The sequence below is a fragment of the Brugia malayi genome (assembly GCF_000002995.4).
Source record: "Brugia malayi strain FR3 genome assembly, contig: Bm_v4_Chr2_contig_001, whole genome shotgun sequence".
In the NCBI taxonomy this organism is placed as follows: domain Eukaryota; kingdom Metazoa; phylum Nematoda; class Chromadorea; order Rhabditida; family Onchocercidae; genus Brugia; species Brugia malayi.
This window is the reverse complement of record NW_025062476.1, coordinates 7,102,911-7,125,118: the sequence shown is the minus strand read 5'-3', so window position 1 is coordinate 7,125,118 and position 22,208 is coordinate 7,102,911. Positions and strand designations below refer to the sequence as shown.

At 24.2% G+C, this 22,208-nt stretch overlaps 4 protein-coding genes across 4 annotated transcripts; 3 read left to right on the top strand and 1 right to left on the bottom strand.

Annotated features, from left to right (window-relative positions):
* Positions 1-5,453: 5,453 nt before the first annotated feature.
* On the top strand, positions 5,454-9,866 carry Bm4216 (Uncharacterized protein; the record flags this gene model as incomplete). The annotated part of the gene is made up of 8 exons (XM_043078735.1): positions 5,454-5,513; positions 5,707-5,809; positions 5,985-6,106; positions 6,483-6,629; positions 7,097-7,280; positions 8,309-8,523; positions 9,075-9,332; positions 9,783-9,866. The coding sequence occupies 8 exons, from the start codon at positions 5,454-5,456 to the stop codon at positions 9,864-9,866; spliced, it is 1,173 nt and encodes a 390-aa protein (XP_042934669.1).
* A 1,441-nt stretch (positions 9,867-11,307) lies between these two features.
* Positions 11,308-15,128, bottom strand: Bma-nstp-4 (Uncharacterized protein; the record flags this gene model as incomplete). Its single annotated transcript, XM_043078734.1, has 8 exons — positions 11,308-11,404; positions 11,777-11,910; positions 12,440-12,558; positions 12,887-13,073; positions 13,331-13,453; positions 14,001-14,155; positions 14,458-14,537; positions 14,899-15,128. 8 exons carry the CDS (start codon positions 15,126-15,128, stop codon positions 11,308-11,310), a joined length of 1,125 nt encoding a protein of 374 aa, XP_042934668.1.
* On the top strand, positions 15,117-18,660 carry Bm5208 (Uncharacterized protein; the record flags this gene model as incomplete). Its single annotated transcript, XM_043078733.1, has 6 exons — positions 15,117-15,167; positions 17,187-17,253; positions 17,644-17,798; positions 18,078-18,143; positions 18,292-18,405; positions 18,595-18,660. 6 exons carry the CDS (start codon positions 15,117-15,119, stop codon positions 18,658-18,660), a joined length of 519 nt encoding a protein of 172 aa, XP_042934667.1.
* Positions 18,661-19,746: 1,086 nt separating this feature from the next.
* On the top strand, positions 19,747-22,024 carry Bm2529 (NADH-ubiquinone oxidoreductase 17.3 kDa subunit, putative; the record flags this gene model as incomplete). The annotated part of the gene is made up of 5 exons (XM_001894313.2): positions 19,747-19,769; positions 20,606-20,747; positions 21,341-21,502; positions 21,608-21,673; positions 21,920-22,024. The coding sequence occupies 5 exons, from the start codon at positions 19,747-19,749 to the stop codon at positions 22,022-22,024; spliced, it is 498 nt and encodes a 165-aa protein (XP_001894348.2).
* Positions 22,025-22,208: the final 184 nt, after the last annotated feature.

Below are 22,208 nucleotides of genomic sequence, written 5' to 3'. Positions count from 1 at the left end.
TTTATTGCTGAATTATTTAAAAATGAAATTTGCTTAATTCGATATACTGAATTTTTTATTCCTACAATTTGAATGTATTTTTTTGAAATATAATTTCGTTATAATCAAACTTATTCCACGAATTACTGTATTTAGCTTTATGATCATAAATATAATATTTCATTAATCAGTAATAAAAAATTGATGGAAAAATGCAATTTTTTATTTAAATGATCTCCTTTTTTGTCTTACTTTAATTTCAAAATGATATTACCATCACAATAAAATCATTGTTCAAAAATATGTGAAAGGTTTGCTTAAATCAGTTATAAATAAACAGCTGCTCTCATTTCAAACCAATTTTTTAAAAAATTTAATAGTTTGATTAGTTGATAGATATGAAACATTTCGAAAACATCGAAATAAATTATCAGTTGCAAAAAATGAAGAAAAATTATGCGTCCGAAACTTTTTTATTTATTTCAATTATTCGACAATTATTTTATGACTTCAAAAAGCGAAAAGAGAACTTTATAATTTTATCATTTATTCATACATCCCAAATGATCTAAATTCAATAATTAATATATTTCTTTCATGCTTCATTTCCATTGGCTAAAGTAATTAAATATCAGAGAATGATAAATAAGTAAATAAGTAATTAAGTACTAATACTGCTCTATTTTTATTTACATCTTATCTTCATTGATAATGAGATGTATCAAACCCTGTTTAAAACCATATCATTCTTATTATTGATATGGCGTCTCTGTCTTTAACAGATATTTTTTTTTTTTAGGAACAATAAAATTTTTGACGAAAGCAGAAGTATTTTTTGTGTTGATAATAAAAAATGATAAAATGATTAAACAAACCGAATACATTATATTTTGATAACAGTATTGACATTGGTGTTCGTCTAATAATAATCAGATATTCAGGATGGTGGATAAAAATTTTACAAATAAAAAAGTTTCATGACGCAAGAAAAAAAGATTTAAACCCGTTTGATATTTGCAATATTTTAATTATTTTATTGTAATTTTAAATAATAAATTAAGTGTGAATTCTTGTATCCCAGCATTTATTTTCATGAATGATAAAAAAATGATAAATGATTTCATAACTGATTACCAATAGTTGTCAAAATTTAGTGAAGATTTCAAATTGAATGAAACATTTCATTCAATTTTAATTGCTATCAATAAGAAATATTATTGTTTTAAATTCGGAGTTTCTTGAATTAAATTTTGAAAGCAAAGATGAAAGAACTGAACTATTAGAAGTATCAAAGAAATTAATCAACAACTACGAGTAATTTATGCTTTTTAATCAAGCTTTTCATGTGATAACTTTTGTGCTTATGAAATTTTATTCAAATTTGAAACAAGAGCTTACATTTGCCTCATGAAGGCAAGTAAACAATGAAAAATTTTCAATCTCAATTATTTGCAATACACTTGCTGAAATAAGCTAGAAAATTAAATAAGCAAATATATATATTCTTTTAATTTCTGTACAATCATATTGAATTTATTTTTATTACTATTTGATTTAACTTTTCTAAATGATAGCTTGTTTGTTTTTTTTTTTTTTTTTTTAATTTTTAATTGCCGACCACTATTAATTCATTTGAATTGTCACCAATTTATTTTGATCGCTTTAGAACTTATTTGAACAGTGTTTTTCATTTTCATTGATTACTATGAGTTTATATCAATTCCTCAAAATTTCATTTTGATTAGTGCGAATTCATTTCAATTATTACAAATTAATTTAAATTTAAAATTGCCGTCAATTCATTTCACTTTGCATGTAGTAAATTCATTTTCATTGCTGCATATTCATTTCAATCATCATTCATATTCATTATTGGTATAATTAATTCATTTTAATTACTGATTACCGCAAGTTGTAAATTTTTCCTTGTTGCTCTCAATTTACTGCAATTATCGATTAAATTCATTTTGCATTTTCATAAGAAAAAATGAGCATTTGAAGTCAGCAAATGAATTTTTGATGAAACAGTTACGACAATATTGGATTATTGAAAATCATATATAATTTATTTTTTAAAATCAACAAAATAAATTTTGAAACATCTAAAATTTCAAATTTTCAAGCAAATATAAGCTAGAGTTCAGTAAATGTTAATAGTTGTGACAATTTTTAAATTGAAAGTAAAATTTTCTCTGATATTACTTAGAAGTACATATTTCAAAATTATTTGATTAATCCTTTTTTTTTTTAAATTGACATTTAGAAAACGCTCGAATATCTTTAGTGACACAGGAAATTAATAAGATTGAAAAAATTAGAAATGATATAAAATGTAAAATTAAAAAGAAAAAAGAAATATTAAATTATGCAGTGATGAATTGAAATTTAAGAAGAAATTTCTAACAGTGTTTAGATTGTTTCATTATTAAAACCAGAAGGTATTAGCAATTTCATTTTCTCATTATTAATAGTAATTTCACACTTCACAGTTGTTATGATTAATTTAAATAAGTGATCTATATATTATACCATTATATTCCGGCGAATTTCATTAACCTGAATCTTTCAATCTTTTAAAAATGAAATAAATTAATAAATAGATATGCGATATTGATTTCATGCTATAATAATTAATCATTATAGCTCTGTTTTTTTTTTTTTTTTTTTGATTTATCCAAATTTAGAGTTGATCTGTTCAATTGCAAACGCTAATTTATTCAATATCCTAATTTAAACATTCGAAACACATTTTTTTAGAAATGGTAAAATTTTATAAGCATGAAAATATCAATCAAATTGTTCCCATTTTACGACATAGCAAAGTAATTTGTTTCGAAAATAAGTTAACTAATTAAGTTACGTAGCTAAAATTTTAAAATCGGTTAATTTTTGCACTTGAAAAGACAAATACTAGTAAAGGATTATGATAAAATTTTACAAATTTTAATTTCGTTTTTTTGCCAATTTTTTTAAACTTACTTATTATTATGCAGGAATGATGAATCTTTCCGCAAGTTGTTATTTTCAACACTTTAATTTTAATTGAATCACTTTCAGTTTTTCAAAGTCGTTTTAGCATCATTTATTAGTCCTGTATAGTACGTAATTAATCAGTCAATCAGTGACATGAATTTTTTTTTTTTTTTCTCAAACGTATTAATTTTATTTGAAAATGTTTAGCAAAGAACATAAATGGGTATAAATGATGATATTACGATTAAAAAATAATAATAATAAAAGAAAATGAAAAGAAAAAAAAAATAAAAGAAAATGAAAAGAAAAGAAATGAATTAAAGAATGATGAAAATGATGAAAAGAAAAAAGAAAAGGAAAAAAAAAATTTTTTTTCGTGATAAATATTTAAGATTTTAATAGAATAGAGTGGAAAGCATATCTTATTGCTTGCTTTTACTCATCGAATTTTTCATTTGAATTCATTTCGTTAATATTAACAAACATATCAACTATGAAAAACTATAATCATCACTTCTTTCATTTGCACTCGTCCTTCTCTCTTTTTCAGATATTTCATTAAAAATTTTAATATTGATATTATTTCACTGACAATGGGTAAGTTATTATATGCGTTTATTGCAAATAAATAGTATAAAATAAGAATGATATAACTAACTTATTCTGATTGACTATTTTATTCTAATTAACTATTCTATTCTAACTCATAATTGGTAATTATTTACTGATAATCGATAAGCTCTTATACTTTTTATTGCTTAGAAATGGTATAAAATGAAACCATAATTATCATCATTATCGCTACCATATAACAGATTAATCAGTTAATGATTGTTTGCATTCACAGTCAGAACCCATTTCAAATTAATACTGACAAAAAGAAAAAAAGAACGAAGGCGTAAAGTGTAGAAAATGATATGATAAGCTAACAATAGGACAAAAAAGATGAAATTATTGCTTTATGAAGTAAATTGTTATCTAATTCTGTTCACTTCCTTATATGATAAATAAAGTTAACAGTAAAACACAAAAGTAGTATTTGCTGTAAAGAAAAAGAAAGGAAAATATTATTTACCGTACGGAAGCAAAACAGAAAAACGTTGTTTACCTTTCAGAAGTAAAGGAGAAAAAAGTGTAAAGAAGAAAAAAAGAAATTTATTTGATTTTTTATTCTTCTGTTTGATGTAAGAAACATATTAAAATGTTTGAAATATATTTCAAAAAATAGCGGAGTAATAGCAATAATATTGATAATATTTGATATTCAAAGTTTTCATAAATAATTGATAGCCTCTTAATTTTAAAACATTAAATTGCAACTGCAAAAAATTTTTTTTATTAAATTTTTTAACTCCTTTAAGAACAACAGATGATCAATTTATTTGTCAGACAAACAATACTAGATTGATTGATGATAATGATCGATACATTTATCTAAATTATATTTCAAATCAATAGACTCACTGATCGCTACAATAAGTTATTTGATTATCAGTCAATTCCAAATACTTCATGTAAAAATAAATCATTTACTGATTATAATATTATTATCGATTAAATTACTATTGATTAAACCTGAATATAATAATTCTTATTATACTTATAAACAAAAAAAGAAAAAAAATAGTTGATTATAAAATTTTATTATCATTTTTAGAATGACATTAAATACATTGGAATATTAATAAATCGAAATAATAAGTTAAATATTGGAATAATTAATATTTTGAGACTAGAATTTGCATTCATGCAATTTTTTTTCTTTTAAATTCTAACACATTTGACTCTTCTCAGAAATGGAATTTCTTAACTAAAAATATTATCATTTTTTTAATAAAAAGTTGTAATAAATTCGATATAGTAGCTGCTGGGAAATTATTTCCTATTCCTTTTCTTCCATTTGTAACAATAAATTTTTACTTACGTTAAAATTTTGTTTTTGAATTTTGACGAACTTAAATTCTTTTTGTTTTTCCTACTTTTTTTCCTTTCTTTTCGTGCGTATCTATTTAATCTTTTTAATACTTTAATGAAATTGGGTTATCCACAAAGAAGGAAAAAAAACAAGAAAATAAATCTTTTACTTTCAAAAAAATATGTATGTAATAAAAAAAAAAATGAAAAAGCCATATTTATAAAATAAAAAACAAAAGTTTTTCGTTATTTTTCATTTTCTGAAGTGCTATTAAAATTATTAAAATATGAATTCACATTTGATATAAAAATTATATCAATTAAAATATTACGAAAAATATAATTGCTATTATCGTTCTATGATGAAGTATTTTTTAATACAAATTAATTACTTAATTTATTCAAGCATTATTTCATAATTAAGTTTTTCACAAATTACTTTTACAGTGTAATTGCTAAAATTATTATTATAATTAAGAATTATTCAGAATGAAATATGCAAAATGAAAACCGAAAACAATTTGCTAACACTCTGTCAATATTCAAATATTCAACGATCTTTACCAGTCATAGCACAATGTTGAACGATGAAAAAAACATATCAATCAATGCTTGATAAACTTGCTAATGATCCCACAATCCAAAAGGTTTAAATTCATGGAAATTTTCATTAAAAAATTTTTTTTCAGCAAAATTAATAAATGTTTTTATTGACACAAACATATATTGTAACAGTATTTTTCGACTTAAAAAATTATAATCTAAAAAAGGAAATTTTCCTTTTACAATTTATTACTCCATTTTTTTTTTTTTTTTGATAATGATTTTTAATGCATTTAGGAAATAGCACTTGGCCAGCGTATTGGTTTTTATAATATTTGTGAAGAAATTGGCTCAGGAAATTTTTCGAAAGTTAATCTTGGCATACATTCCTTAACAAATGGTTGGTTTTTAGATGTTGTAAATGTTTGAAATTTTAAATTATAAATTAATGAACTATTAAAGATGAAAAAGAATAATGATGATGGAAAATAATAATAATAATAATCTAGTGATTGTTATAACAATTATCATAAGAAAACAAATGAAATCACTTTGGTGGCAACAATTAATTACAGAAAAAGTTGCAATGAAAATTATGGATAAATCTGCGATGAATGAAAAGGCGAAAAAATTATTAGCAAATGAGATAAAAACAATGGAACAACTTCATCATCCAAATATCATTCGTCTTTTTGAAGTAAAATTTCAGGAATTGTTTAGAAAAAAAAAGATAAAAAGTACTATTTTTAAAGTATTATATACAAATAAATAATAATCGATCAGTTTTAATTTTTCACTCAATTGATAATTAATTGAAATTCTAATAAATTTTTAAAAGTATTTGTTATTTTTGATCTAAAAAAAATTACATTTTCAAAACTTTACAAAATATTAATTATTCTATTATTTCATTTAATTTTCAATATAACAAAAATATTGCATAACTTTTAATAATTCAAATAAATTTGATTGATATGAAAAACTAATTAAGCGATAGAAAATGGAATAATGATAAATTTATGAAAGAGTTTAAAAATTTAACTTTAATTTCTCAAATGACATTTTAATTTTAGTGTGTGGAAGCAACACCACGAATATATCTCATAATGGAATATGCCGGTCATGGTGAACTTTATTCCTATATTCATCATCGAGGAAAACTACCTGAAAATGATTGTAAGCTAATATTTGCTCAAATTATTTCCGCTATTTCATATATGGTTTGTTTCATATGAATAAATTAAATTTAATTATTAAAAAAAATCCTTTTTCATTCTACAAATTAAAAATTATTAAAATAATTTTAATAAGTGTAATTTGTTAATTCAATGTTTTTCTTTGGTACTAGCAATATTAAAATTTATCAACAAATAAAATTGAAAGAAAAGATTTGCAATTAAATATTAGAATCTTTCTCTCTCCATTCTTTTTTCTCTTTCTTTTTTTTGACAGTAATATTAAAATTTACAATAATAATATTAAGGTAAGTAATTAAGCTAATAGTAGTGGTTAATGAATGAAAAAAAAATTTAATTTGAGAAATTAATGATATATTACAACTTTTATTTGTTAATTTAATTTTTCTTTTTACTTTTAAAATAATCTTAAATATTTAGACTTTTTTTCCTTTTGACAGAAATGAAAAAAATAAAATGAAATGAGAAAATAAAAAAATGACTATTTATAGCATTCCAAAAATATCATTCACCGTGATATAAAAGCAGAAAATGTATTGTTATCGAAGCCCGATTTGATAAAATTAGCCGATTTTGGTTTTGCCTGTCAGGTGAATCCAGGTGATATGCTAACAACATTTTGTGGCTCACCGGCATATGCTGCACCTGAGCTTTTCAAAAATAGCAAATATTATGGTTTGTTTATATTTATTGCAAAAAAAAAACATATATGAAAAACCAACAAAAATCAATCAATATTCTATATGTTTTATACATAATTTTGCAAATTAAAATTGAATAAATTTCATTATTGTAATGTATTTTTTCTTTCGTTTTTACCTTTCCTTTTTTAAAAAGTTATATTTCAGCAAAAAATTTATCTATTTTTACCATTGTTTGTGACTGGCTTTCAAAATAATTAATTAATGAATTAAATTTTAATTAAAAGAAGCAGGAAATTTATAATTGTATAAAATTATTAAAATAAAAATTTGGGACATTTTCAAATACTTTAATGCTTCATCCCATCGTTCAATTAAAAACTATTGAAATGGAACGTTGGCCAATTAATCTAATTAATGCATTGAAAATACTGTTTCTTTGATTATTTCGAATACTTTTTCTGAATATAGTTATTGCATATAGAATTTATTGAATTAATTAATTGATTAGTTTGATTAATGTATAATATCTTAATAACATCTTTTAAAACCTATAACGTGTTTAATTTGATTAAGCACACTCTACTTACTATCACAAATTTCTCGAAAGATATTCAAATATAATTACGTAGCTTATTGAAATTTTTCCTGAAATATAAGTGCGATTTGTACTAAGTGACGCTATTTTTTGACGTAACGCAGAGTAATAATATCGCATAAGATACGATAATATTACGTAAAAGTAATAAATGGGACGATTCAAGTTAATAAAATATGTAATATAAAATACTATTACTGAAAAACAAAAAGGAAAACAAATTTACAAATTTCTCTTTTTGTCTTTCTAATATTTATTCGTCCAAATCTAATATCATTTCAATTAATTTCAATTTTTTATTCATACTTTGTTTAAGTTTTATTTTACACTGTACAGTAATACTCAATAATACTTCACCTTTCTTAAAAAAAATTTAATTATTTCACAAAAAAAGGAAAAAACATTGATTTCAACAATTATTTTAAGTAATTTAATTCAAAGAAAAAAATCACAACATATTGTAGGACGAAGTGTTGATATTTGGGCAATTGGTGTATTACTATATTTTATGCTTGTTGGCAATACACCATTTCGTGGTGAAACATTTCATAATTTAAAACTGTGTATATTACGTGGTACCTATGCGTTACCCAATTACTTAAGTGTAGCAGCTCAACGTGTAATTAGCCAAATGCTTGTTATTGATCCAGTGAAACGGACTACCATTGATGATATAAAGGTATTATTATTTTTTTTTTCCTTCCATCACTTTAATTAATTTTCATTTCTTTTGTTTTCATTTCACTTTGAATATTATTTTATTTTGTTAATTTCTTTTTGTCCTTTTCATTTCGTTTTAATTATTCATTTAAGTAATTATATTTATGTTACTATTCATGTTTGTTTCGTTTTTTTTTTTTTTTAGTTTTGGTAATTATTATATTAAAATTATAATATTTTTTAAGTGCAGTAATTTACAAATTACTAATAAATTATTTAGAACAAAATTCAAAAAAAAGAAGGACAAAAACGAAAAGTTTCTGTTTCTATTGATTATTAAAATTGATTAACTCAGTTCAATCATTGAACTAAAGTCAATTCAACTTAAACTAGATTAAAATTTTTTATTTTTTTCTTCCAATTAATATAAATTATTGCTTGCACACATATTTAAAAAAGAATATAATAATAAAAATTTACTATTTCTTTACTAAAAAACTTTTAAATCTATTTTAAAAAAACTAGAAAATTTTATTAAATATATCATTAATGAATAAATAGTATTTTCAGAATTGTAATTTCCTAAAGGAATGTAAATTTACCAAACCATACATACAGTTTAATATGATAATGGATGAAAATGAAGTATTAGAAGCAAAGAATCCATTAATGGTTCAAGTACGAAATAAACTACAATTTTATGGCATTAATGATACAATTATTCATGAGAATTTAACAAAAGGAATTGATAATTCTGTTATCGGAATATATCGTATTGTAGTTCATCAAGTACAACAAGATTTTAATTATAAACAACAACAAAATCAAGTTTGCACTTCATCTTTTTTCTCCTTTCTTTTTTAATTACCATAATAATAACAATAATAACAATAGTGGTAATAATTTGAATTGAACTGTCATTTCAATTATTTTTTCCTATTTGTTTTTTGTTTCTAATTTCATAATCATTAAAATACAATTTATTAGCAAATTTTCATTATACTATTAAAAATTGAACTAAATTTCATCAAGCGATAATTTCTGAGAAAACGAAAATTATTCGTCATTGAAGAATGAAAACTTTGAAATGGAATTAGTCAAATTTAAACGATTATACTCAATGTAAAAAAAGAAAGAAATTAAAGTTAAAGTGTTGAATTTATGAAATGAAACAGTAACAAATCTTCCGATAAATTAATAGATTTGTTGCTTATTTTTTTCTAAGTTTAAAATTGAAGTTGAACAAAATTTTAATGAGCATTTGTTGCGTAATTACAGATTCGATACGATCGTGTGATGATAAGACGAGGGAAATCATTATCAGTACTAAATATGGAAAGTAAAACTTGCTCAATCCTATAAAATTTCCATTTATTAGCAACAATCTATTATCGGTGCTTAAATATATTAATCAATTAACATTATTTTATCATCATTTTCTGCTTTGCTAATTATTTCATTGATTAGAATAATAAATAATAAACGTTTGGGTAAATAAAAAAAAATAATAAACGTTTGCTTTGCTAATTATTTCATTGATTAGAATAATAAATAATAAACGTTTGGGTAAAAAGATATTGGTTTTATCACTGATTTAGCTTGAAACAATAAAGTTTTGAAACTCAATGAAATATCGAATTAATTTCATAACGCTCAAACACAAGGTTGTTCTTAAAAAAAGAGAAACTTGGATTAAAATGAAACTATGAAAAGAAGTCTTCAAAAGTTATGTTCAATCCTTTTATTTATCGGATTTCAATTAGAACAATTCAGATCGGTATTTATGTTTCTGTCATACTTTCTATCGAGGACAGAACTCTGTGTTGAACATGGTCAATTTACTAAATCGTTGGAAGAATTAGCTCAAAAATTAGCTCAAAATATTAACCATTGTTAATCTAGATGTTAGTCATGTTATGAATGAAAATTGTAAAGAACAAAGAATTTGAAGTAAAAAAAAAAAACATTTAACTGTCAGCTATTTATCATTCAACTTTTACAAACGACGATATATAGTCTTATTATATATATATATATATAATGAAAGATTTATTATATGGAAAGACTGGCTAATCAATGTATAGAATCAAACTTCATAATAAATTAGGTTTGTAGAATAACTATAATTACACATACCATTATTAAAGTAAAAAAATAAAAGCCTAACAAAAAGAAGAAAAAAATAATGAACTTCAAATAGTAATATATTAATCTGCCAATATCTTACGCTACTTCATATCCCTTATCAGTACATTATACACATCAAACTTTTTAATCTGGCTCTCTTATATTATTTATAAAACCCAAAGAGTAAAGAATGAGCTGTATGAGTAAACTGATAAGTATGTTAGGGAATAAGAGAAATAACTTAATTAATCACAAAACATTAACTGAATAGCAAGAATGGAATATTAAAACGATAAACTATTTTACAAAGCTATTCCTTAGAAAATTGGCTAATCAATGCACAGTTCCAAAAGCATTACTAAAACATTAATAATTTAAGAAATTAATAAAAAACTAATAATATAAGGAACTTGAGTAATTTAACAGAAATAAGTGATACAGATTTAAAGCACGATTTGCTCCGAGAATATAGCACCAAATCAAAAATATGCCCAAAAAATTACGAAATAGGAATTTAAAATGGCAATTACTAACATCAGTAGAAAAAAAGAGAAAGTTTCAATAGTAAAACATAAATTATACTCCAAAACAAATATTTGTAAAAAAAAAAGAAAATTCAGGCACTTTTACATATGTAACATATTGATTTTGTAAATCGATCATAGCTGTTTATTTTTCAGCTTTCTAATTGCACCAACTTAGGCAATTGCTTTGGTTCATATCCGTAAAAAAATGTTGAAAAAATAACAACCATTGCACCAATAGCAAAAATCCTTCAAAAAAGAAAGACAACAAATTATAACATATTGAAAATAGAACGCTTCAAGAAATTATATTTTTTTTTTTTTTTTTTTGCAGTAACAAAAAAAAAAATCTGGTCAAACACAGAGAAAACTTAGAAAAACAGGTTATTTTGGCTTATTTGAATGAATTTTATACTTTCCAGTGCTATCATCATTATTGAAATCATTTCTGACTAGCTCTGTTAAAAAATAATATTACAAAAAAAAAACAAAAACAAACTAATTTCTAAACTTAGCATTCCTTACACTTCAGTCTATAGTGCTAACATTACAGTAAGAAATTCATAAACTTAGCTTTCCAAACCTTAAAGCACAAAAATAGCAAAAAAAAAAAAAACATACAATGATGGTTGGAAATCATCCAACAACCAGTAGGATATTAAACTGGATAGCACAATCGAAAATGACACAGCAAAACCTTTTAGTATATTATCAGCATATTTCACCACTAAAGCCACGACAAGTCCACCATAAGCCTAAAAATAACAATTCATTGTAATAACTTGAAAGAAAAAATAAAATATTTGCAATACAATTTTTATAATCTTACTGATTCCATTTCAGAAAAAAATTACGGAATGATAGTGCATTTTCCTGATGCATATTTCGTGTTAATATTATAACATACTTATACTACAGAATATCATCACACTACTAATTTTTAATTCGCACAGTAAAATCAAATATTACATACGCAAGTTCAAAGACGAATATTTCTGAGCAATATTTAGAGCTATATATATTGAATAGGGATGATGCTAACTGATACAAATATTCATTACATATTCACTCCACCAATATTATACATCATGTTAATAATTAGTTATACCTTGTATCAAAAAAGTAATCACTGACTATTCTTTTTATTTCAATATTAGAAAGTTTATTACAAAAACTTCCATAAATTTTCAGCATTAACAATATATTAAAATTATAACTGAAAATATCAAAAAACCAAAAAACTTTTTCCAACAAATAAAAACTAAAAGTATAAAATGTTACAACCTGAAGTAAAACAACAATCCAAATTATACTGTTATATCCTTGAAAAAAACCATACTCGTTTATTTGCTTAGAATCATAAAACCAGACCATAGAAAAACCACCAAAAAGGCTGAAGAATGCTGCAAAAAGAAATCGAAAATATGTTACATTTTACAAATAACAGGATAAATTTCGATCATAAACCATAAAAAAAAAACAATTTTTCTCTATAAAAGTTCAAAATTTTTTAAAATAACTTTTTCTAAAGATGAACCGTTTTATTTTTTTTATTTTTTTTTTTTTTTTTGGAACTATGAAAAGTGTTGGCATATAATACTTTGCATACTGAAATTAGGTTGATTTTCAGAGGCTAATATCAGTCTATGTTATTGAAAAGTCTTGTCTAAAACCAAACTAAAACTTTAAGCACAGTTTTAAACCAAGCCGTAAAACAAATTAAAAGTATACCAAGTTGCAAATTCCGCATCCAAAGTGAAACCGAAGAACCTTTCAAGACTTTTTCAAAATAAACACCCGCAAAACCACTCGAAAAACAAGCTGCAATGACAGCGAGCAATCCAACCATTCTCTCCGAATCAGTTGATACGGAAAGTTCTGCTGTTAATGATGTTACTTTACCCAAATCCTTGGGTAGCTAAAATTGGTTATTTATATAAATTCAGATTAACAGTAGAAGATTAAAAAAGAAAGTGAAAAGCTTATGCTCAAAATCGAATTCTCTGGTTTGCCTTCCAAGAAGATGTGTGATGTTTTTTTCTTTTTTTTAAAGCAAATATCAATCAGCGATGCCTCAAATTCAGTACTACGACATCAAAATAATAATCCATTTTTTGTTTTGATAAAGTTAGAATAAAATTTGAAATAATGAAAATTTTTCGTTAAAAAACACACTTGCACTAAAGCTATTCCAATCGTTAGCAGCAACAGTGATATCCATTTTTGACTGTCCAGTTTTTTTCCCAGTAATGCAACGGAAAATAATGCTGTTGTGAGGATTTTCAATTGATAAGTTACCTTGAAAATTAATTTGTTGGAAAATTAGTAATTGCTTGATTGTGAATTTAACAAAAAAAATTCTACAGAAATCATCTTATTGCAAATTAAAACAACCCACAGAAAAATCTCTGTCAGATGTTTATTTTAATTTATATTAAAAGTAAAAAAGAGTTAAATCCTTACTTATTTACCTAATAGTTTTAAACCCTTATCTGTTTACCTAATAATAGCTAATTTGAGTACTGATCAAAATAATACCTTACAATATTATGATCCAAATGAATCCACGTATCACTAAAAAAAAAATGCTATGCTACTTTTTTTTCCGCAAAAATTAAAATTCTCACTTTAGTTAGGTTTTAAGTTTGAACAAACTCCGAATGCATCCTTCCTGCTATTATATTACATGATACTCACCACATAAATGAACTGGTAAATAATTATAGGATTAATAAAATTACGTAAAGCCTAGCATTTTATGATATAAAACAAAAAACGGTTAAGCACTGAGATTACAAAATCCGGTAATTTAATTTAATATTTATTAAATTATCAAATTAGTTACCTGGTAAGTAGCTGCATCAAGCTTCGACAAAGACAAAAAAAGTAGATTATTTTGCACAACGTATAAAAATGCTGGAATAGCCGTTTTCAAAGCATCATTCGATTTGATGTAACATTCTGTGTAAATTTCGTTCCAGAATCCAACATAATTCCATGCTAAACGTAATACTCGTCGTTTTCTTTTTATATTAATAAAAAGAAAAAGAGAAGGATTATATATTTAAAAAAACAATGCATCCGCAGTGCTATATATATTTCTCGCTATCTTCAATGTATTATAAAAATTCGAAACAAAAATGATTTTGAAGCGGAGAAAATTTTCATTCTATTTGAAGGCAGCATCTCCAAAACTATAGACGAAAAAATGAAATTTTATTCTGAAATAATTTAATTTTTTAACAAATACAACAACTGATTCCTACATCATTTTCACTCACGTATACTAAAAATAAACATACAGTGCTGATGTGCAATAAAGACGACACACGTAAGCAACTTGATTATTTCAGCGGTAACTACAGCTGTCGATGACAAATATCTGAAATGGAACAGTAATATCACATATTTATGCTTCTAATTATTCATGTCTTAGGAGAATTTTCGAAATCATTTCAACAGAAATTTCTTGAATTTTAAGTGAAATTAAAAATTGTTAGTATCTTCTTAAAGACCTTAAAGGTAGAAACAAATTAAAACTACCTTCTTAAAGGCATAAACAAAATACTACTAATTATTCTCTATGATCAATTTTGCTTAATCAGATTTTATATACATAAGCATATAAGTTAATTAATACTACCATATAAACCATATATCATATAAATAAATAACTTCAAACAAATCAATGTAACTTATACATTAATTAAAACTTAAAACTTCAAAAAAACTTAAGTCATTACCTTGGTCCATCAACTTTTTGGACACGTGAATAGTGTAAAATAAGGACAAGAAGTGTAGTTTGAAAAACTAATACAGCCAATGATAACCATTTCAGATTTCTCCTATCCATTAAATAATATAATTTATCTCGCATGGAATACGCTACGTGTTGTGTGGAAGAAGAAAGAATTGGAAATTTTGACGGTAAAAGTAATAATTCAATTTGTCGCTGATCCACATGATGGACCATGGTGGTTTCTTCACAATTGAGTTACCACCAATGCAACATGTTTGTCTTTCAGAGTGTTTCGTTTGTTGACAACTGGAATTTAAAAGTTATTGACAAGTATTGTTTGCAAGTTTAATCATTAAATTTCCTACCACAGTCTATCTGTTTTTTTTTTTTTTTTTCCTACGTATTGTATACTAATGAGATGTTATTTTCATCTTAAAATGAATTGAATTCTTATAAAGAGCAGATCAGAAAAAAAAATTCTCATATGAAAAATTTTCAACTTATTTTTACTAGATTTGATCAATTATCTCATTTAATTACATTTGATTCTGAGCTGCAGTATTATTGTTGCTTTCATTGTTTGGAACAAAACTACGGAAGCATTAATCAAAATAACTGAACCAGTTTTTGAAGTTTAAAAATATGAAATAAAAAAAAATTAAAAAAAATGAAGTGAAGAATAGCAGCAATTCACACTGAAACATTCGAGTAAAAAATAAAAAAAGAATTTAAAAAACAAAAAAGAGAAATGAAGAAACTAATACTATCATACTCGAAAGTAAATGTATTGAAATTTGCAACATCAAATTTCAGACAAACTTTTAACTTAAAACTATTTTTTGTCTTCTAACTCATTTCAATTTAATTTTTCTCATTTTTTAATACTGTCAATTTATTAAGAAATTCCTGACAATATGTTTTTCTCTAATCGATCTACCAATAATTTTTTGGTTTTTTATATTAGAATTAATCATGAGTTTTTATTATATCTTGTATTTTTACATATAAATTTTATGCAAATATAAATTTAAAAAGTTAAATTTTTATTTTACAGATTAATAATATTCCAATGCAAAAGTTCAATTAGAATATTAGTAATATTCTATCATTAATATTGCAATTGAAATTTTGCATTGGCTTGCTATAATTATTTTAGAATTTAAATTCAGATTCACTTAGTTTTTTAAATTTAATTTAAACAAATCATATCGTTTAATGAAATAGTATTTTTTATTCATTTAAATATTTCTGTAAAACTGCTTTTTTTTTCCTCTTTTTTTACTTTTTTTTTGATGAAAAAGAAGAGAAATCATAATAATTTGTTAAAAGCATTTCAGAATGATGTTCTCACTAATTTCCTAATTTTATGATTCATATTTAAATGAAAGTAAATCAAAACAGGATACTCTGTGAAAAAAGAAAAAAAAAAAGTTGCCCCAAAGAACATATTTACAAAACGAATTTTTTTGTCTTTAGCTCACTTTTCATCTTTTCATTTCTAATTTCAATTTTAGGAATTATGTTATAATAAATTGGTTTAAATTTCTTCAAGTTCTTGCGTAAACAAGTTCTAAAAATTAAAAAGAGCCAACTTTTGGCCAATTTAGATATTTTGTTTTTTTAGTTTTGCTGAAATTTCGAAAAATTTCATGCTATAAACTTGATTAAATTATTGCTGAAATTTTTATTTAGACGAGACAAGTTCTATGAAATTATTTTTAGGTTGATAATACTGTAGAATTTATATCTGAAAGTCAAAAAGACCACTAATAATCGTTAGGTTTTATAGTTATTTTATTTTATTTTTTTTTTTTTTAATTTTATGTTAGATCCTTTGCAAGAACTTTGCAACCGATAATTTCTAATGAATTGAAATAATTTTAATGCAAAAACATATTGCCGCAATTTATGCGAATTTTTCAAGCATCGTTCTAAATTGCTCAAATTAATTAAATTTTAGCTGTAACTTTTACTTCTGTAAAATTTCACATTTAAACTGCAGCATGCTACGAATACATATTCCCGCAATAATATTACTTAGCATAGAATATGCTAGTTTAGCGAATCTATCAACAAATATAACTGCTTGGTTAGCTCTTTCCCGCGGTACACCAACGATTATTCTTCGAGCAAATGAAATGATTTAACAGTTCATTGCCAACAAAATGGGAAAACATATAAAGAAGTAGGAATGAGATTAAAAATTACATAAACTGATAATTTCTTTTTACAAATTTAAAATTTTTTTACAAAATTCCATTAATATTTACTTCTAGTTCTTTTCAATTTTAGGGTGAAACTTGGTATACAGGACATCTTTTGTATAAATGTATGAAGTTTGGTGCTTACACTATACTTGGTAATATTTCTACTTTGTTTATAATCATAGAAATAATTAAATAAATTTTCATCAAGAAAAAATTTTTTCGGAATATTCCTAAAAAAATCAAATAAAAATAGAAAAATTAACATTAAAAAAATGCGTTTTAAATACATTAAATTTATTTGTGGCCAAAGAAAAAGAAAATGTAATATGATGGAGAAAAAAACAGATTAAAAAGATTAGGTAATAACCTTGCTTTCTTTATTTTTCTGCATATAGCATCATTATGACTTTAAATGGCTAATTAAAAGCGCTAAAAATTAAATTTCAAGAAAAATTTCAAATAACAATATTACTTGAATTATTTTCCTGTTTAACAAAGTTAACTTTGTTAAGAAAATTTATTTATTTTTTCTTTTTTTTGAGGTTGTCGTACAAGAAAAGGTCGACCAATGATTATTAGTGAAACATATATTGATGATTTCATCGTTCATCAATGCTTTGAAGAGAATTCCAAAATATATTATCGAGAATCTCTATGTGACATGCCAGGACAACCATTATGTGGTTCATTTGAAGAAGTACTATAAATTATTTTATTAATTTTAGAGTTGCAATAAAATCTGCAACATTTACCAAATTTCGTTTTTTGTTTTAAATAAAACTTTTTTCGTTTGCTTTCTAAAGTGAATTCTTTCAAAATTCAAAATTCTTTTTTTTAGAAGTTTTTTTTTCCCTTTTTCCATTTTTTTTAGATTCGACATTTTACATTGATAAAAAACAAATCAGTAGGGAATTAAAAGAAGAACGAAATAATTTTTTGATTAAATTAAACATTTTTTGTAAATTTTATATTTTAGAATTCATCAAAAATAGCAATAGTTGCTTTATTTGACCGTATCAATCAAACTGGTAATTATCCATCGGTAATTACTTTAACAATTTATGTAATCGTCTGAAAACTTTTTAAGCATTAGAAAAAAATCTTCTAAAAAAAAAAAAAAGTTGGAGTAATAAAATGGAATTTGCAATTTCTTGGAGATCATAATATTCATAATCATAATATATTTATAGGTGGCTAATTTATCGCAAGACTGGAAGATTGTTAATTCATATGGAACAACAATACCATTAAATCGTATTGAAGTTATTAATTCATATCCGCTAAATTTAATATCTACAGCAAAGGTTTATTTTAATTGTATTATAAATGAGCAAAAATTTCCGATTATTTCTTCTGGAATTTCAATACAAAATGAAAATCATAAATCTTTGATATCATTGATATTTCTTTCTTCTACATGATATTCTTATCAATAGCTTATTGGATAAAGAAAATGTAAAATACTGAATAATATTCCATTTTTTATATTACAGATTAGGAGAAAAATTAAACGACAAACAGATATGAGTAATGATAAGATGATAAAAAGGTATGTATGATCTATGATTTTTAACAAGATAATATGATAAATTTAATTAAAGAAAAATAACCGTTGAATTACATTAAAGGATGAAATTAGAAAGGAAATGAGTATTAATTGATATTTGATATTTGAAATAAGTCAAATTTCAATCTCTTAAATATTACAGAATTTTTTGATTAAAATTTAATTTTAAACTGTAAAAATGAAATTGTCATCAGTAATTTGCACAAATTTACATTCCAATATTGTGATAAATTATGGAACTAGTTAATTGACAATATTGAATAGAAAATAGTAAAATGAAAATAATAAATAATTTACGCAATTAAAATTGTAAAGTAATTTATAAAAATGCTAATTTTAATTGTTACTAACATGCATTTCAAGGTACTGGAATAATAAAATTAGAAAAAAAATCAATTCAATGAATAGAGTTGCAATCGATTTGTCAAAAATCCATAAAATTATATAACTTTTGTAACTTCTATCAAGTATGCTTAATAGTGACAAACACTTATCATAAATAACTGTTAAATAACGGAATATAATTAAGTGCTAATTGTATAGTTATCAAATAAATCTAAACGTGTATCCCAATGTTATTTCATTACAAACAATGTTTAGGTGATTAGCAATCACAATTTTATCACTATCATTATAAAATTTTAAATTATTAGTAAACAATAATAAATAATTAAACATACTCTTGTCAAATAATGCTGATAAAAATAATTAGCAATGATAATAGTAAAAACAACACCAATAATAATAATTGTGGCAAAATTATTAGTACTAATTATAGAAAAAAACGAAAGAAATAGTAATGTCAGTGAAAATAATAACAATTGATAAGAGCAATGATAATATAATTTAAAAATATCAAAAATTGCCATTGTGAAGAGGAAAATAAGAAAGAATATGATTAGTGCTTTTTTTCATAATATACTCTAATACTATTCATAGATGAAAATTTCAAAAAAAATTAAGCAATTTAAATCTAAAAATCAGCAATGAAACAAAAAATTTCATCCGAATGTATCGTATGCCACTCGTTAAATTTAATCTCTGTGTTAGTTTAATTTCAACTTTTGCTATTTTTAAAATGGAAGTATCACGAATTAGCAGGTAGTTTATTTTGCGACAAGAAGATTTAAATTTTGCCGAATTCCCTTATTACTTCTTTCCAATCCTTAATTCTGCCATCATTTACAATATTTCTTATCACTCTGTGCTATCATTTCAATAATCCCTTTGTATATTATTCTTAATACCATTATTACTGCCTTTTTTCTTTAACTTAAACTTTGGCAGTTTATGTCATTTCCAATCTTTTTCTCTCCTTTTTTTCTTTCTACTGGAATGAAAAAAAAAATTGAAAAACTGTAAATGAAAGGAAATTGTATTTTATTTAATTTCATCATTTTCTCATATTTTTCAGAAACAGCTTTCATCGTTTATTTCGTATTTATGATAGAATAAATGATATCTTATATGCCTTTTTTATCCACTTTCGATTCGACGCGATATGTATCTCGTTTTTTTTTTCTTTGACTGTTGATATCTGTCTGCAGTTTTGAATGGTATTTCTTATGGAAAAGTTTTGACCGATATTTGATCCTTTTTTTGCAATAAATTTTTTTTTTTATCTTTTTGGCTGGTTTTATAAAGCGTAGAATCAGTAATTTCGATTTAATTTGGAAAGCTGTTCTAATTTTAAGGTTAGAAAAGGTAAGAATTACAGAGAATAAAGAAACAGTTGGAGTTGGTTACTTCACTTTTACACTTTCCTGCAAGTAAAGCTGACCTTAGTCTTAAATATTATCGGTCCTCGAATTTGAACAATATCTTTTGTTTTCTAATTCGAGATTTTAACCCAAATCACAGGGGTCACAAATATTAATGTAATCTTTTTTCCGTTTCAGGTCATAAATCACAAAACTTTTTTCTTCAGTTTGTTTCAGATTGCAAATGTTACCCGGTTCAAACAGTTTGCACCGTATATCTCAGCGTATTCTGCATAATGCAATACGAACAATGTATGATAATCCGTATATAAAAACATTTAAGCCCAAAAAGCCTCCATCACCAAGTTTTCATAAACAGGTATGCTTTAGAATGGAAATGAACTGAAAGGACAAGGATGATCAAGAAACTTTGCTGCACTCTGTAATCACTGTTGTTCTTTCAATTCATCCTGCATTTAGTCCCTGTTTTCTATTTCCGATTTCAAATATTAGCTAGTTTTCTTAAGCTAAAAATGTTGTTTAAACATTGGTGGATAGAAATATGAAAGAAGTACAATTCATACTAATAACAGCTTCCATTCTTTTGTAATATGTAGAAAAGCTTTAATATTGTTTTTATTTCGCACTTTACATAAGATATGACTTAATGAAATAAATTTTGAATTCAAATTACGGAAACAGGAAAATTATTAGCAAACTAGTGCCAATACATTGTTTTTAACGAGTAGTACGATATATTCATTATCAGCGATAGTGCAATATTGTGATAAATATCAGGCGGTATCTTTTGCGAGTTACCAAATTTGATGTTCTGATTTCTTATAGTTGTTTGTTGCTTGGTCTTGGAAGAGTTTTTTTTTTTCCCTTTTTTTTTCTTTGTTTCTGCTTTTTGCTTTATTTTACTTTGAAAATAATCCTCTTGTTATTGCTTTTCACGATTTGTTGTTACAGACAACGGGATTAACTGGCTTGTTTGTTGATGAGTATGCACATCAAAACTTGCTGAAAGAATATGGACGATTAATGAAAGTACTAGAACAAATGCCTTCACATTCCTCATACCGGAAATATACTGAACAGCTTGTGAAGAAGAGGATAGCACTGGTGCAAGAGGTTAGTACGTAAACGTTTAAATGATTCGATCATATGATAAATCACCAAAATACTTGCAAACAACTTCCAGCAGTTCCTGTGATTTGTCATATGATTCTATTCCAGGAACCAGATATTGTCAAGCTGGAAGAAAAAATTGGTATGGGACAGATTGAAGAAGTTATCTTACAGGTATTTTTTATATATTCTTATTTATGAGGTGGAAATAGACTCTATTTTGATTCCAAATAGAATTGTTCATTTATGAAAGCTCAAAATGCCAACTAAATACATTAAAAAGGCTGAAAAACACTAACAATAAAAGAAAATTACTTGCTCAGCCAAATGCCTGTGCAATTAAGATGTATTTAATGAACTATAGAAAATCCTTTTTGTACTAATTTAAAATTATTTGCAAGAAATGATTTTTGTTTGCAGGCAAAATATGAAATATTAGCAGCAAAGGAAATTTTGAAAAGTCAAGCCTGGGAACCTCTGGTGGAGATGGCTCCTGAAGGCCAGTGGAATTGGCCTGTTGTATAATCCTTGAAATTATTATGATTCTGAAGCTTTCTCCTTAATTTGAAATAAAATGGAGTAGTATTTTTAAAAATTGTATAGATAAAGCATTATTATCATTTCGACTTGTATTTTCTGTTCAGTCCTGAAATGTCAGTGTAGAATAACTTATTATATTTTTATTTCTATATTTAACCATCTTTCGGTT